This window comes from Liolophura sinensis, chromosome 13, assembly GCF_032854445.1.
Source record: "Liolophura sinensis isolate JHLJ2023 chromosome 13, CUHK_Ljap_v2, whole genome shotgun sequence".
Taxonomy (NCBI): domain Eukaryota; kingdom Metazoa; phylum Mollusca; class Polyplacophora; order Chitonida; family Chitonidae; genus Liolophura; species Liolophura sinensis.
Window position 1 is genome coordinate 28,836,136 of NC_088307.1, and position 16,097 is coordinate 28,852,232.

Here is a 16,097-nt window from a genome sequence, read left to right on the forward strand (position 1 = left end):
CAGGGACATAACTGTCATGTGATGGGTAATCCAGTCAGGGACATAACAGTCATGTGATGGGTAATCCAGTCAGGGACATACCAGTCATGTGATGGGTAATCCAGTCAGGGACATAGCTGTCATGTGATGGGTGATCCAGTCAGGAACATAACAGTCATGTGATGGGTAATCCAGTCAGGGACATAACTGTCATGTGATGGGTGATCCAGTCAGGAACATAACTGTCATGTGATGGGTAATCCAGTCAGGGACATAACTGTCATGTGATGGGTAATCCAGTCAGGGACATAACTGTCATGTGATGGGTAATCCAGTCAGGGGCGTAACTGTCATGTGACGGGTAATCCAGTCAGGGACATAACTGTCATGTGATGGGTAATCCAGTCAGGAACATAACTGCCATGTGACGGGTAATCCAGTCAGGGACATAACTGCCATGTGATGGGTAATCCAGTCAGGAACATAACAGTCATGTGATGGGTAATCCAGTCAGGGACATAACAGTCATGTGATGGGTAATCCAGTCAGGGACATAACAGTCATGTGATGGGTAATCCAGTCAGGGACATAACTGTCGCAGTCAGGGTGAACATTTTCCGCATGACAACTAATGTGTGGCCATGTTCCATTGGTTGACACAGCTTTTAAAGAATGATGTCATGGGGAATTTTCCAAGTTGACCTATAACGGAGAATGGATCTGTATTTATCAATGGGTGATGAGTTAAGAATGATGACATAGGCCATTCATATTATGAAGGCAGGGAGAAGTGGATTAAGATAGAGAAACAATGCCTAAATATCACTAAATACTACAATTCAGGGGCTTCCAAGGAAAATAGTTTGGTTCAAATACCTTTATGTTTTGGGAATATTTTTTTCTGTCTCTGAAGTTTCGGTTTTCTTGACATAACTGGGTTTAAGAATGTAATCTGGAACAGAAAAAGAAACAAACTGATCACAAAAGTAAATAACTAATTTACAATAAAATTTGACAGAAGTGCAATTGATTGTTAATGTTGTTTAGTCAGTTACTGTATGTCACCCAAAGCTTAGTGCTACTTTGTCAGTTACTGTATTTCCCCTGAAGTTTAGAGTTCCTTTGCCAGTTACTGTATTTCCGCTGAAGTTTAAAGTTCCTGTGTCAGTTACTGTATTTCGCCCAAAGCTTAGTGCTACTTTGTCAGTTACTGTATTTCGCCCAAAGCTTAGTGCTACTTTGTCAGTTACTGTATTTCCCTTGAAGTTTAGAATTGCTTTGTCCGTTACTGTATTTCACTCAAAGTTTGGCATTTTTAAAGTGAAGCATTTTGCTTGATTCTGAAAGTTTTAGCTACCTTTTAGGGCCAGTATTTTTTGTAGAGTTTGATGAATTTCTTATCAGAAAAACTAAAGTGTTTGCATCAAAAGGGTCCCTTTGAGGGCTTTAAGCGCTTTTGACTGTGCATTTCTACATGGCAAACTTGTGGTGAAATATTGTACTTAGTTTGTTAGCTTTATATTTCAAATTATCCAAAGTTAACTGATATCTTTCATTTTTGAGAAATTCACTTCATACTGTCTACACTTCTTCAGAGTTATCCTGTTACATTTTTTACACTATCTTAAAACAGATTGGCATTTTTATTTTCTCTACTGACAAACCTCCGCGAAGAGAATCCCCTGAGGTTCTAGATGGATGGCCATCCCATGGCGACGGTTATCAAGGAAGTCTTCCAGGCGGAAAAATTTGATGGCGCACATCTGTCTCCAGTCTCGCCAGTACACGGCAATATCAAGCTCTCGTGACTGAAAAAAGGTACACAGAAATACCAAAACCTTGATATTCACCTCTCAAAACCATACAAATGTGCAATATTTAACAACAGAAATGTACCAAATGGACTTAATTCTGGAGACGTGTAAACAATCTTGTTCTTGCATGTCTTATGTTATGTATATTTCTATGTCACATTATGCAAAAGCAAACAACATAAACCAGAATGAAAACTCTGATTTATCCCACACAGTGAACTTTAACATCCAACTTATCCACAATCCTGCACAGTGAACTTTAACATCCAACTTATCCACAATCCTGCACAGTGAACTTTGACATCCAACTTATCCACAATCCTGCACAGTGAACTTTAACATCCAACTTATCCACAATCCTGCACAGTGAACTTTGACATCCAACTTATCCACAATCCTGCACAGTGAACTTTGACATCCGACTTATCCATAATCCCGAACAGTGAACTTATCCATAATCCTACACCTGTAGTGGACTTTGTCATCAGCCTGAACGATAGACTGCGCAAAATGCCACAAGAGCCACCCACTGACATCCGACTCATCCATAATCCTGAACAGTGAACTTTGACATCCGACTTATCCATAATCCTTAACAGTGAACTTATCCATAATCCTACACCTGTAGTGGACTTTGTCATCAGCCTGAACGATAGACTGCGCAAAGTGCCACAAGAGCCACCCACTGACATCCGACTTATCCATAATCCTGAACAGTGAATTTTGACATCCGACTTATCCATAATCCTACACAGTGGACTTTGTCATCAGACTTAGCCTGAACGATAGACTGCGCAAAGTGCCACAAGAGCCACCCACTCACTACCACCAAGGAAGAGCAATAAGTGAACTTTGACCTATCATGACTCACCCTGTCCAGGTCTATACTGGCCCTGTGGTCCCAACACTGCTGACTGCATGACTTCCATGGAGTCTGTAGGACTTGCTGATGATCCAACTTCACCACAGCCATGATCTCGTCTGCAAACAGAGAGAGCAGCAAAGGGAGGTTAAGTAATGGTCTTACCAGACCAGAAAAGCTGAATCAGTGCTGTACATAGCTGAAAATCCTGATCGGCTAGGCTGGCAATACGGACCAGAAAAGCTGAATCAGTGCTGTACATAGCTGAAAATCCTGATCGGCTAGGCTGGCAATACGGACCAGAAAAGCTGAATCAGTGCTGTACATAGCTGAAAATACTGATCGGCAATGCTGGTAATACAGACTAGAACAGCTGAATCAATGCTGTACATAGCTGAAAATACTGATCAGCAATGCTGGTAATACAAATCAGAAAAGCTAAATCAGAAAAGCTGAATCAGTGCTCAGCTGTAGCTGAAAACAAAAGACTTCTAGTAGAAAACTGGTAGAATATTAATTAAAAAAATCAGCACTATTTGAGCTGAAACCACAACTGTAATGACGAATTATTACCACATGTGGTAGGAAACATAGAACACAACTACCAAATCTGTACTGCTGTGGCTGAAAACACAAAAGCAATGTCAAATCATTACCATGTCTGGTAGAAAACTCAATTACACCTTTAACTGTTCATTACTCCATTAGCTCACTGGCAAACGCATGAACTTGAATTTGAAGCTGTTGATTCAGTTTCATGGGAAAAAGAAAAAAGTTTGTGTACTGGCAAGGTTTTCACAATTAAAAATACAGGACTGTGGAGGCACTGGGTTTTAGTTTTCTACTGACTGAGTGAGAATATGAGAAGAGAAAGACAGCGATTTCACACAAGGAATATCCCACAAGGTGATTTCATGTAAGGGTATTTCACACAAGGAATTTCACACAGATTTCAGTTTGGTTATGTGTCAGGTATACGTCAACCTCGAGGCACGCAGGTGAAAATCTGAACGCATTTCAAAATATTAAAACTCAAAGTGGTTAGTGGAGATACACACACAAAAACACTCTTCAAGCAGATTTTTTGTGCCTCTTATTGTGGTGTTATTAAACAAAATATTAATTTACATATTATTTGATGTAAGTGGTCATCTTCACATTCTATCGGAAAGGTGAAACAAATTAAGCACACTCAACAAGGCAATAGTGTAACTGCACAGGGCTTGTGTCAACCAGCAGGGGTGAAAATGGTGAAGGGGTTGGGGGGGGGGGGTGTTGGTCAGTGCGATGTATCTAACCTCTCAACCTCTTACAAGTACAAAAAGGCAAAACTTTGTAAATTTTCAAAATTAACACAAAAAAAAAAAAAAAGTTATTTATGGATTATCAGTCTTGGAACTTCAACATTACCACATGAACGTTTCACTTATTTTTTCAGAACATGTTAAAATACTGTATTCAATCTAAAATTAGGCCCATGACTAACTTACACATTCTGCCGGATTCTCAATATTCTACTGATGTTAGCAACATACTTCGAGGTGTGTTTAAAAGAAAGGATGTGTTTAAAAGAAAGGATGTGTTTAAAACAAAGGATGACATCCTGCTGGAAAAAAATTGATCAGCACCAAAAAAAAAATTTTTTTTCTTCTAAAAATGAATTTTTTGAAGGCAGAATTTTTAGAGCAAATACAGTACTTCTCATCAATACATCTGGTCTAGGTTGAGAAATTCGACCATGCATCAAGACGGTGAGATAGAATATGCTTACGGCTTGTTACTGGAGTGGATGCTGCAAATTAACAAATTACAATTAAGTTTTAAACTAACTGAAATACTGAACCAATTTTGCCCTGAAAACATTATTAACTATACATAGCAATTACACTGTACTATTACAAGAAAACTTTTCTGAAAATAATGTCTTCCTGAATGGCGGTTATCTCCCTGTGTTTGAATTGAGATCACGGTAAAGGGTGCACTTTGGCACTGCCTGTTGTAGTTATAAAGGGAGATAACTCATTTCTTAGGCAGTCTATCCACATTATCTCTATGGTCTTACTTGGCCTTCATGGCCGTGCAAAATGTTCAAATCTGTAGTAGCTTTTCTGCCAGACTACACTGAGAATTTGGTTGCTTGAAAAGTTTTCTGCTAGCCCAAATACAGTTGCAGAAATGTCAGAGGACCTCTGACGGTGAACAACAGTGGATTAGCTGACTTGTAAAGTTCTCACTGTAGGATAATAACGCAGCACTGAGCTACTGGTTTTGTGAACCTCGATGTTTTTAACGTTCCATGCTACGTTGGGGAATTATTCTGCCGGTAAACATGATATCAACTGCTGGAACATGACAGGTACTTGTCCCCACAAGGGAATACACAACATTACTACAACTATCACAGGGGATATACAACATTACTACAACTATCACGGGGGATATACAACATTACTACAACTTTCACAAGGGATATACAACATTACTACAACTATCATGAGGGCTATACAACATTACTACAACTATCACAAGGGATATACAACATTACTACAACTATCACAAGGGATATACAACATTACTACAACTATCACAGGGGATATACAACATTACCACAACTATCACGGGGATATACAACATTACTACAACTATCCTGGGGGATATACAAAATTACTACAACTATCACGGGGGATATACAACATTACTACAACTATCACAAGGGATATACAACATTACTACAACTATCACGGGGGATATACAACATTACTACAACTATCACAAGGGATATACAACATTACTACAACTATCACAGGGGATATACAACATTACTACAACTATCACGGGGGATATACAACATTACTACAACTATCACGAGGGATATACAACATTACTACAACTATCACGGGGGATACACAACATTACTACAACTATCACAAGGGATATACAACATTACTACAACTATCACGGGGGATATACAACATTACTACAACTATCATGCAGATCTTCTCAAGCATGCGGACTACTGCATGTTAGGATTGTTAGTCTTTAGGTATATCTCTTTCTATAGGCACTCTAGATTCTGACAAACAGATAGAACTAGGCACTCATTCATCTACTGATCATGCAACAGGTTAGAGCACTAAATGGTAAATGGCACGGCTAAGTTTCCCAAATTCTGGACAGTTTATAAATTGCAATCAAGAATAAAATGTGCCAGCTGGTTGGTCGTGAAGATGCAATACATTTTCATCAAGGTACATGGGAAGGTCTGTCAGCAAACTGCGGATGGCTGTGGGTTTCCCCCGGGCTCTATTCAGTTTCCTCCCACCATAATGCTGGATGCCGTTGTGTAAGTGAAATAATCTTGAGAACGACGTAAAACACCAATCAAATAAATAAATCATTCTTAACAACACAGGCATTCACACATAAATCTTTCAACGCACTTGAGGGGTTAAACAAACAAAACAGCTCACAAACGGGATTTGTCAGGAAGAGGTAAAGTTACTGTCAGAGGGCAGAAGGACGTCAATTCATGGAAGAATCTGCTTTTCACAATGAACACTTGACAAGCAGGTCAGCAACCAACAAAGGCAGCAACCGCATCTTGACAACAGTCTTCACACACCCACAGAGGCACACTGACTTTAAAGGAAGTGAAGAGTTTAGGGCCTAACAGAGCCAAGTACTCCAGGGTACGAGCTGACAAAAATGCCTTACTGAACATAAAACTCGTGAAGTAGGCTATACACTTCATGAACTTCTCTGATGCGACACGGTGAATGCGACTAAATAGTACCTGAACTTAGAGTGACACTTGATGGAGAGTATAACTATGTAGTACCTGAACTTAGAGCGACACTTGATGGAGAGTATAGTTATGTAGTACCTGGACTTAGAGCGACACTTGATGGAGAGTATAACTATGTTGTACCTGAACCTAGAGCGACACTTGATGGAGAGTATAACTATGTAGTACCTGAACTTAGAGCGACACTTGATGGAGAGTATAACTATGTAGTGCCTGAACTTAGAGCGACACTTGATGGAGAGTATAACTATGTAGTACCTCAACTTAGAGCGACACTTGATGGAGAGTATAACTATGTAGTACCTCAACTTAGAGCGACACTTGATGGAGAGTATAACTATGTAGTACCTGAACTTAGAGCGACACTTGATGGAGAGTATAACTATGTAGTACCTGAACTTAGAGCGACACTTGATGGAGAGTATAACTATGTAGTACCTGAACTTAGAGCGACACTTGATGGAGAGTATAACTATGTTGTACCTGAACCTAGAGCGACACTTGGAGAGTATAACTATGTAGTACCTGAACTTAGAGCGACACTTGATGGAGAGTATAGTTATGTAGTACCTGGACTTAGAGCGACACTTGATGGAGAGTATAACTATGTAGTACCTGAACTTAGAGCGACACTTGATGGAGAGTATAACTATGTAGTGCCTGAACTTAGAGCGACACTTGATGGAGAGTATAACTATGTAGTACCTGGACTTAGAGCGACACTTGATGGAGAGTATAACTATGTAGTACCTGGACTTAGAGCGACACTTGATGGAGAGTATAACTATGTAGTACCTGAACTTAGAGTCACACTTGATGGAGAGTATAACTATGTAGTACCTGAACTTAGAGCGACACTTGATGGAGAGTATAACTATGTTGTACCTGAACCTAGAGCGACACTTGATGGAGAGTATAACTATGTTGTACCTGAACTTAGAGCGACACTTGATGGAGAGTATAACTATGTAGTACCTGAACTTAGAGCGACACTTGATGGAGAGTATAACTATGTTGTACCTGAACCTAGAGCGACACTTGATGGAGAGTATAACTATGTAGTACCTCAACTTAGAGCGACACTTGATGGAGAGTATAACTATGTAGTACCTGGACTTAGAGCGACACTTGATGGAGAGTATAGTTATGTAGTACCTGAACTTAGAGCGACACTTGATGGAGAGTATAACTATGTAGTACCTGAACTTAGAGCGACACTTGATGGAGAGTATAGCTATGTAGTACCTGAACTTAGAGTGACACTTGATGGAGAGTATAACTATGTAGTGCCTGAACTTAGAGCGACACTTGATGGAGAGTATAACTATGTAGTACCTCAACTTAGAGGACACTTGATGGAGAGTATAACTATGTAGTGCCTGAACTTAGAGCGACACTTGATGGAGAGTATAACTATGTAGTACCTGAACTTAGACCGACACTTGATGGAGAGTATAGTTATGTAGTACCTGGACTTAGAGCGACACTTGATGGAGAGTATAACTATGTAGTACCTCAACTTAGAGGACACTTGATGGAGAGTATAACTATGTAGTGCCTGAACTTAGAGCGACACTTGATGGAGAGTATAACTATGTAGTACCTCAACTTAGAGGACACTTGATGGAGAGTATAACTATGTAGTGCCTGAACTTAGAGCGACACTTGATGGAGAGTATAACTATGTAGTACCTGAACTTAGAGTGACACTTGATGGTGAGTATAACTATGTAGTACCTGAACTTAGAGTGACACTTGATGGAGAGTATAACTATGTTGTACCTGAACTTAGAGTGACACTTGATGGAGAGTATAACTATGTTGTACCTGAACTTAGAGCGACACTTGATGGAGAGTATAGTTATGTAGTACCTGAACTTAGAGTGACACTTGATGGAGAGTATAACTATGTAGTACCTGAACTTAGTGCGGCACTTGATGGAGATTATGTAGTACCTGAACTAACCTTGACTGTGCAGGCAAATTCAACATACTGTATGTCACTGAAGGTTGGTATTTAGAAATACACTTTGAGAAGCACACAAAGGCCTTCAAATGATACTTTCTTATGATGACTTCAGTGTTTCTGATCAGGGAATAATCCACAGTCCCGTGCATAGTAAAGATCTGTGTGTGAAATTATGGACTGCGCTGGATGTTGTGGCAATGTGCTGCGTGAACAGGGAAACAAATATACTAACAATCAAACGCACAGATGCAGACAACTGAAATGAAAACAAAATGCATACAAAAATATCAGATATGAGAGGGTTGAAAATCTACACATTTTGAGCAGGAAAATTTGTCCTGCAGTGGATTTCTGCAACTGGATAAACTTCAAAAGCAAGAACTCTTCAAGGCTAAACTAAAGCACTCAAATCCCCTACCAGAAACATGTATTTATTTATCTAACTGAATATTTCCCATATATGACGGGGGCCTGTACATGTAGGTCACAGGTAATCACACTCAATTTAGGGTACACATTTCCACCTGAACTGGTTAAAACTCATTTAATTCTTGACAGTGGGATGCCTCAGACCTGACAGAAGTCTATAGGTGTGCATGTTTTCCTATCCTAGACTAGGTAAAATTTGAGCACTTTACTATTGCCTTAAATAAAAGCAGGACCTGTCCATCTTAAATCATGCAGAAATTTCAACACTCTCAGGTAATATCTCAAACTAAATGCAGGCAACAAAAAAGTCCACCAATTACTGGCAAGATAGTGGTGCAGGGAGGGGCATGCATACCGGAGTTTCTCTTACTAGAACAGTCTTCCTTCACGTTGTAGGTTCGGCTGCTCCTGCTGCCGGAGAATGTCTTGCTCCCGCGCAGCAAACTCTTACTCTCTCCAGGACTAGAGAGTAGTGCCTGCAAGTGCTCTCTACGGGAGCGTGTGGGGATCTCCTCAAGTAACTCTTGACATCCCATTAATCTGTAACAGAGATTGACAGTAACTGACTTTGTTTGATACCATAATCAAGACTTTTTTGGACAAGTTTTATGGATGGTGGAAACTGGAGAGCCCAGAATGAAGGACTGACTGTTGATGGTACTTGATAGCCTACAACACAAGGCATGCACTCATAACTGACTGGCTGAGTGATCTAAGGGGAATGTATTGGAAATCCTCAAACAACACATAACCATCCATCAACCTGTCACACTCAGCATTTGCATTCCTAATTAAATGTTCAATTGATTTCTTTAATGTCATACTAAAATTTGTTCACTTTTATGACGGCGGGTAGTTTTTTTAAGTGCAACGACAACAAATACATCAGCATATACGACATATCAACATCATGGTGACCTCAAGCTTGCTACTTGGGACAAATCAGTGTAATTTAACATTGGCCGGTGAATCCAATGTTCAAGATTATCAAACAACGACTTCCTTTTTTTTTTTTCCTGATGTATATGTTTTCAGCAAAATTTGCAGGGTAACAAAGTCTTCGTTGTAACATCGAAAATAAAACTTCTTGTAATGAAAGACCAGCTTCCTACATTACAATTACCTGGCTAACACCCACTTCCCTTCAGCTGAGTTACAACTGCTTGGCCACAACCCTCCCCTCCAGTCCCCAAAGTTACTATAGCTTCGCCAGCCTCCCCCCCCCCCCCCCCCTCCCAATACCCAAAGTTACTACTGCTTGGCCAACAACCCAACAACCACCTCTCCCCAAAGTTACCATTACTTGATCCCCTCCCTCCAAAGTTACCATTATTTGCTCCCTAGTACACCTCCCACCCCCTCACACCCCTTTCAACTTCATCAAGCAGTGGCAGTAGCATTTTGCCACATGCCCTGACAAACCTTATCTGCAGCTTGCCCGTGAGTGCGGCAGGTTTTGTGAGGGTCGAGTTCTTGCTGGGGGGTCGTGAAGCGCTGTTCAGCTTGGCGTAACTCGATGGGCTTGAGGCGTCTAGCTCCTCCTTCAGTTGCTGAATTTTGGAGTTATCAGGTGAGAGGTCTTGCATTCTCTTCTCCAATGAGATTCTCAACAGTTCTAGCCGCTGTACCGAGTCTGACAAACTCGAGTGAGCCTTCAAAAAAAAAAAAACACCATCAAACATAGCAAGATTTTAGGTTGTCAAAAACTAATTTCAATGTATTTCTGCTTTGTGCTTAATGCTGTACATATGAATTTTTTGACTGGGCAACAGAATGCATGGATGAGACTGGAGTGTGTGGAAGAAACCAAAATGCATGGAGCTAATAGGAAACCAGAATACACTGAGGAAAACCAGAATGAATGGAGAAGACAAGAATTCATGGAGGTTGCTGGTATGAACCAGGAAAAAAGAATGCCTTGAGGCAACCAGAATGCCGGAAGGAAACCACAACACTTCAACAGGTACCGAGCAAGCCTCCAGAGTTAATGCTGCACATGAACCACCAAGAGGGTGCTACTAGCGGAGACATAATCATCAACAAAACTTCAGAACTGACTTCTCACATGTTAGAGTTATGGCCCTGTAAACAGTAATTGTGAGAAGTTCACAACTTCCATGCCTAAAGTTGGCTTTGAATCCACACCTCCTGTGTCCTATGAAGATCTCACCTCCTGTAAGGCTTTCTTGTCTTGTGACTTTGTGTTCTGGAGTAGTTTAATGGCGTTCTTAGCGCCCTCTATCACAGCTGCTTCAATACGAATGTGGTGTCGCAACTCTTCTATCCGCAACTCCAAGGGAGACAATACGTCACAGTTTGAAGCTGAAAACATATCCACACAAAGTGTAACAGTACTGATTATCCCCCCTTGTATTTCCCTGACGTGACCTTATTATCAATGATTTCACTGAGCATATGGTGATGGTACATACAGCATCAATGATCAAGAGGTAGGAGAAGTAGATGTAGTATGGGGGATAACTCATGACAATTAAATAGAAAATGGGCAGTGATTATCTCCCTTCGCATGTACATGAGGCTCAAGAACATTATGATTGATGGCAATAGAGAAAACCAACCAAACCTGATACTACCTTTTATTACTGGGAGATAAGTCAATAAAGTCATCAAAAGGTAACAGGAAAACAAAAAGAGTGCTGTAATTCTTCAAACTTTTTGCACGTTTGCTAGGTGCATATCCAAGCATATTCTGATCGCACTGTTTTGTGCAGATATATACAATTATATGTTTTGTAAAACCCTGAAAACGGCCAATCCAACCAATGTAGTTTTGTCTCTGAAATCTAATTATAAATGTGCATAAATTGCACTGAAAGTTGCTCTTTCATTGGTGAAAGGGTTGACAAATTAGGGTAAACCTACTGACAACTGATTCAGTATGGACAAGGATTGTCTCCCCTTGTACATAGCTCAGAAACATTATGATCAAAGAGCACTAAGACCTACATGTATTACTAAAACTTAGTGAAGAGAGCAAAACAAAGTGACACTAATTATTAATGACCAAGAAGTAAGAGAGGTGGGTGTAGAATGTGATGCCAGGGTTGATCTCACCTGGGACACTGTCATCTCCCTCTGCGGGGTCAGAACCCTGTGTGGCAGCTAAAATCTTCATTCTGATCACCTCTATTTTGGTTTTGGCATCGATCAACATCTGCTGAGCCTCTGCTAGAAGTTTTTTGTCCCTGGAAGGCCCAGCGCTGTACATTGCTATCATGTTCTCTGCCCCTTGTTTAACCTGCAGACAAAGGAAAAAATACAATGTGAAGTTAAAATTCATCATTCATGCATTCTGTGACTTTAATGAAAGATATAGATACCCTAAATGACCATTATTTTCATCCATGACTAACTTGCCCAATTTTCCTGATTCTGAGAGTTCTATTTTTCTTAGAAACATGTTTTGAGGTTTGCTTGGAACATGGGATGATATTCTACTGGAAAATTGTTTCAGTGCCAAGAAAAATATTTTGTGACATTTGCTTGCTTCTAAAAATGCACTTTTGTGGACAAAATTTTAGGGCATTTAAGGTATTCCATGTATATAGTACATTCATATTGCTGGCAGCATGGCCAGGGTACAAGGCTAAGTAGTGTTTCGCCAAAGACTTTGAAGCTAATGATATTGGCACATCTGATGTTTTGTACCCAGGAAAGCAAATCCTGCGATTCTGGATTGAAATGCGTAATTCCGAGGACCTTTTTATGTGGACAAACAAGATGACAACTTAAAATTTCGCAGAAATTGATTACTATCAACTTAAAGTTGTAGACTTTCATAAATTGGGATGGATTCTCTTCTTACTTTATTTAAACGTGCTGGCTTTTGCCAACGCCATTTCATTTCAGTATTATTTTAACTCAATTGCTCCCGCGAGCGGCTCAAGCCGCACATTTGACAGCACCTCATTTCCCTGCTAGTGGCTTAAGCCCCATAAAACACTGTCTCTGATTGGTCCATTTTTGCACGGAAATTGGGATTTTTAGGAGCTAACCCCATCAAATACTGCCTTATTAGACCCTATGGAAGCCACACGAGCAGTGTTCGCAAGCCATAAAAAGGCGCGAAAGAATGTGGAGAAGATTCGATGACTTTCTTTGAGGCTTTTGCCGAAATGGCAGACTCGAGTACAGGTGACGATTTCAAGGACTTTATGAATAAAGACATCTGAGAGGATTTCGATTCGGATATTTCGGTTTCAGATGTTAGCACTGACATAGAAGAGTCTTCAGACAAAGAGGAATTAACTTTAGGTCAACTACGCTCCAGAATTAACAAGAGACGCAAACCTGAACTATCGGAAACTATCTGCCAGTAACAACAACAACGCGATCTATGGAAACGCAATTTTACTCAAATCGAGAGATACATTGTTCTAATAAAGTGATTAACTTTTTGTTTACATGCTTCATAGAGCCAAAATACCATCTGCCACCGAATATCTGATGGTGGAATTATCCAAAAATCATAACACAAAACTTCGAATTGTTAGAGCAAAATTGTATTTCTGCTGTGGCCTGCTGTGCACCAAGCGGTGATCAGGGTTGCAGTAACGAGGGCTGTATGACGTTGTGGTAGCAAATGAGTTAATATTATTTTACCAATGATTCTCTTTATATGTACATTCAACCATGTGCTATGTCACTACAAGATACCAGACATAGCACACTAGCCCATTGTGGCAAATTGCCAATTTCCTGTCAGGTATTACGAGTGTAACAACTTATGCGCATTATGCAGACCTTGACCAAAATTTAATGTTATAACTGGCTACTTTCGACTCAAAACATGAATTAAATATTCTGCTGTGTGCTGAAATATTGCGAATGTGGCGCTACGCCATAATCAATCATTCATTCTTCAGGTCCTGAAAGCTGCACCCATATATAGCTATAGCTGCTTACCTTATTTTCTATATCTAACTGTTTTTGTAATGACTGTAGTCTGAGGCTAAGGGTTGCATCCATCTGCTGGCCATCTTTCTCAGGGGAGACAATCGGTTCTGAAACACATAAAAATCATTTTATATTTATATTATTTATTTGCATGTTTGATTTTTTTCACCCACACAAACACTACCAGTTTTATGGGCATAGGAACACTGAATGCTCGGGGTAAACCCTGTAGATGTAGATGACCAGGCTTGTAGATGGCCATGGCCAGACGTGTAGATGTAGATGACCAGACATGTAGATGGCCATGGCCAGACATGTAGATGTAGATGGCCAAAGGTGTAGATGTAGATGGCCAAAGGTGTAGATGTAGATGGCCAGACATGTAGATGTAGATGGCCAGACGTGTAGATGTACATGGTCAGATGTGTAGATGTAGATGGCCAGACGTGTTAGATGTACATGGCCAGACATGTAGATGTAGATGGCCAGACATGAAGAGCTTTATGAGTTTATGAGAGCTTACAGACGTCAGTGTTGCCTACATATAACCGTCAGTGTTGCCTACATATAACTGTCAGTGTTGCCTACATATAACCGTCAGTGTTGCCTACACATAACCGTCAGTGTTGCCTACACATAACCGTCAGTGTTGCCTACATATAACCGTCAGTGTTGCCTACATATAACCGTCAGTGTTGCCTACATATAACCGTCAGTGTTGCCTACATATAACCGTCAGTGTTGCCTACATATAACCTACATATAACCGTCAATGTTGCCTACATATAACCGTCAGTGTTGCCTACATATAACCGTCAGCGTTGCCTACATATAACCTACATATAACCGTCAGTGTTGCCCACATATATAACCGTCAGTGTTGCCCACATATAACCGTCAGTGTTGCCCACATATAACCGTCAGTGTTGCCCACATATAACTGTCAGTGTTGCCTACATATAACCGTCAGTGTTGCCCACATATAACCGTCAGTGTTGCCTACATATAACCGTCAGTGTTGCCTACATATAACCGTCAGTGTTGCCTACATATAACCTACATATAACCGTCAGTGTTGCCCACATATAACCATCAGTGTTGCCTACATATAACTGTCAGTGTTGCCTACATATAACCGTCAGTGTTGCCTACATATAACTGTCAGTGTTGCCTACATATAACCGTCAGTGTTGCCTACATATAACCTACATATAACCGTCAGTGTTGCCCACATATAACCATCAGTGTTGCCTACATATAACCGTCAGTGTTGCCTACATATAACCTACATATAACCGTCAGTGTTGCCTACATATAACCGTCAGTGTTGCCTACATATAACCGTCAGTGTTGCCTACAAATAACCACAGGGAGGGGGCTCAGAAGCAGACCATATGGCCAGCAGCTGTGACAGTCACGCCTAGATGTTTACAAACACTTGATGAGAGTTATACAGAAACATTGTACAATGCTGATATTTCAGTAATGAGGTGTTCTGGCTTATTGCCACTGATCAGCTAGAGTTGTGGGCTCTGACAACCAGCACAGGCTGCAGGGGAGTCCATCATTGATTGGATTTACTTATGTCATTCTTGTTTTAAAAACCATACTCAAAATTTTTAACTTATAGGGTATGTTCTATTGGTGAAGGAAACTGGATTGCCTGAACTAAATCACTATGTCGTTTGGCTTCATGTACATGTATGTTTTCAGCCAAATGTACATGTAACCAGATGGGCTTACACTGATTCAGATTGGCTGGTACATGTACATTGGCCAGTGCATGTTCACTGGCCCAAAATTGGCTGCCACATGTACAATGGCCCAAACTGGCTGGTACAAGTACATTGGCCCAAAATTGGCTGGTACAAGTACATTGGCCCAAATTGGCTAGTACAAGTACATTGGCCCAAATTGGCTGGTACAAGTACATTGGCCCAAATTAGCTGGTACAAAGTACTTGAGTACGGTGTATAATACCAATGAAATAAATAAAACAGGCACCTCATACATAATGGTACACTGAACAGTCCACAATGCCCAATTGTTACGTGTGTGTGTGTAGACATAGGCTCTCCCCCAGTCGTTCCTCGCACACTCCGCGAACAGCCTTGAGAGTATTCTGGATTTCTGACACTGGGGAAGGTGTGAGCTGTGTTTATGCAACATTGTGAATCTTACAATTTCCAGCCTTACACAGGCTCTCAACTGATAGGTGTGGCCATTCCCTTCAACTGATAGAGGTGGCCCATCCGGTCAACTGATAGGCTTACAGTTCATATCAGAAATCAGTAGAAAAACACCATTTTTTTTCTTTTTTCA

The 16,097-nt window shown here is 40.5% G+C and overlaps 1 protein-coding gene across 3 annotated transcripts in view; it reads right to left on the bottom strand.

Annotated features, from left to right (window-relative positions):
- Positions 1-16,097, bottom strand: part of LOC135480104 (serine/threonine-protein kinase N2-like) — a 69,548-nt gene that overhangs the window by 15,055 nt on the left and 38,396 nt on the right. The window contains exons 3-11 of one of the 3 annotated variants that reach the window (XM_064759859.1): positions 13,785-13,882; positions 11,934-12,117; positions 11,029-11,180; positions 10,281-10,510; positions 9,229-9,398; positions 4,427-4,447; positions 2,665-2,774; positions 1,644-1,787; positions 856-931 (exon numbers count right to left, since the gene is read on the bottom strand). In XM_064759859.1, the coding sequence (XP_064615929.1) occupies positions 856-931; positions 1,644-1,787; positions 2,665-2,774; positions 4,427-4,447; positions 9,229-9,398; positions 10,281-10,510; positions 11,029-11,180; positions 11,934-12,117; positions 13,785-13,882 (1,185 nt within the window). Of the gene's footprint in view, positions 1-855; positions 932-1,643; positions 1,788-2,664; positions 2,775-4,426; positions 4,448-9,213; positions 9,399-10,280; positions 10,511-11,028; positions 11,181-11,933; positions 12,118-13,784; positions 13,883-16,097 lie in introns of all 3 variants that reach the window. The other 2 variants (XM_064759861.1, XM_064759860.1) reach the window with 2 other exon arrangements.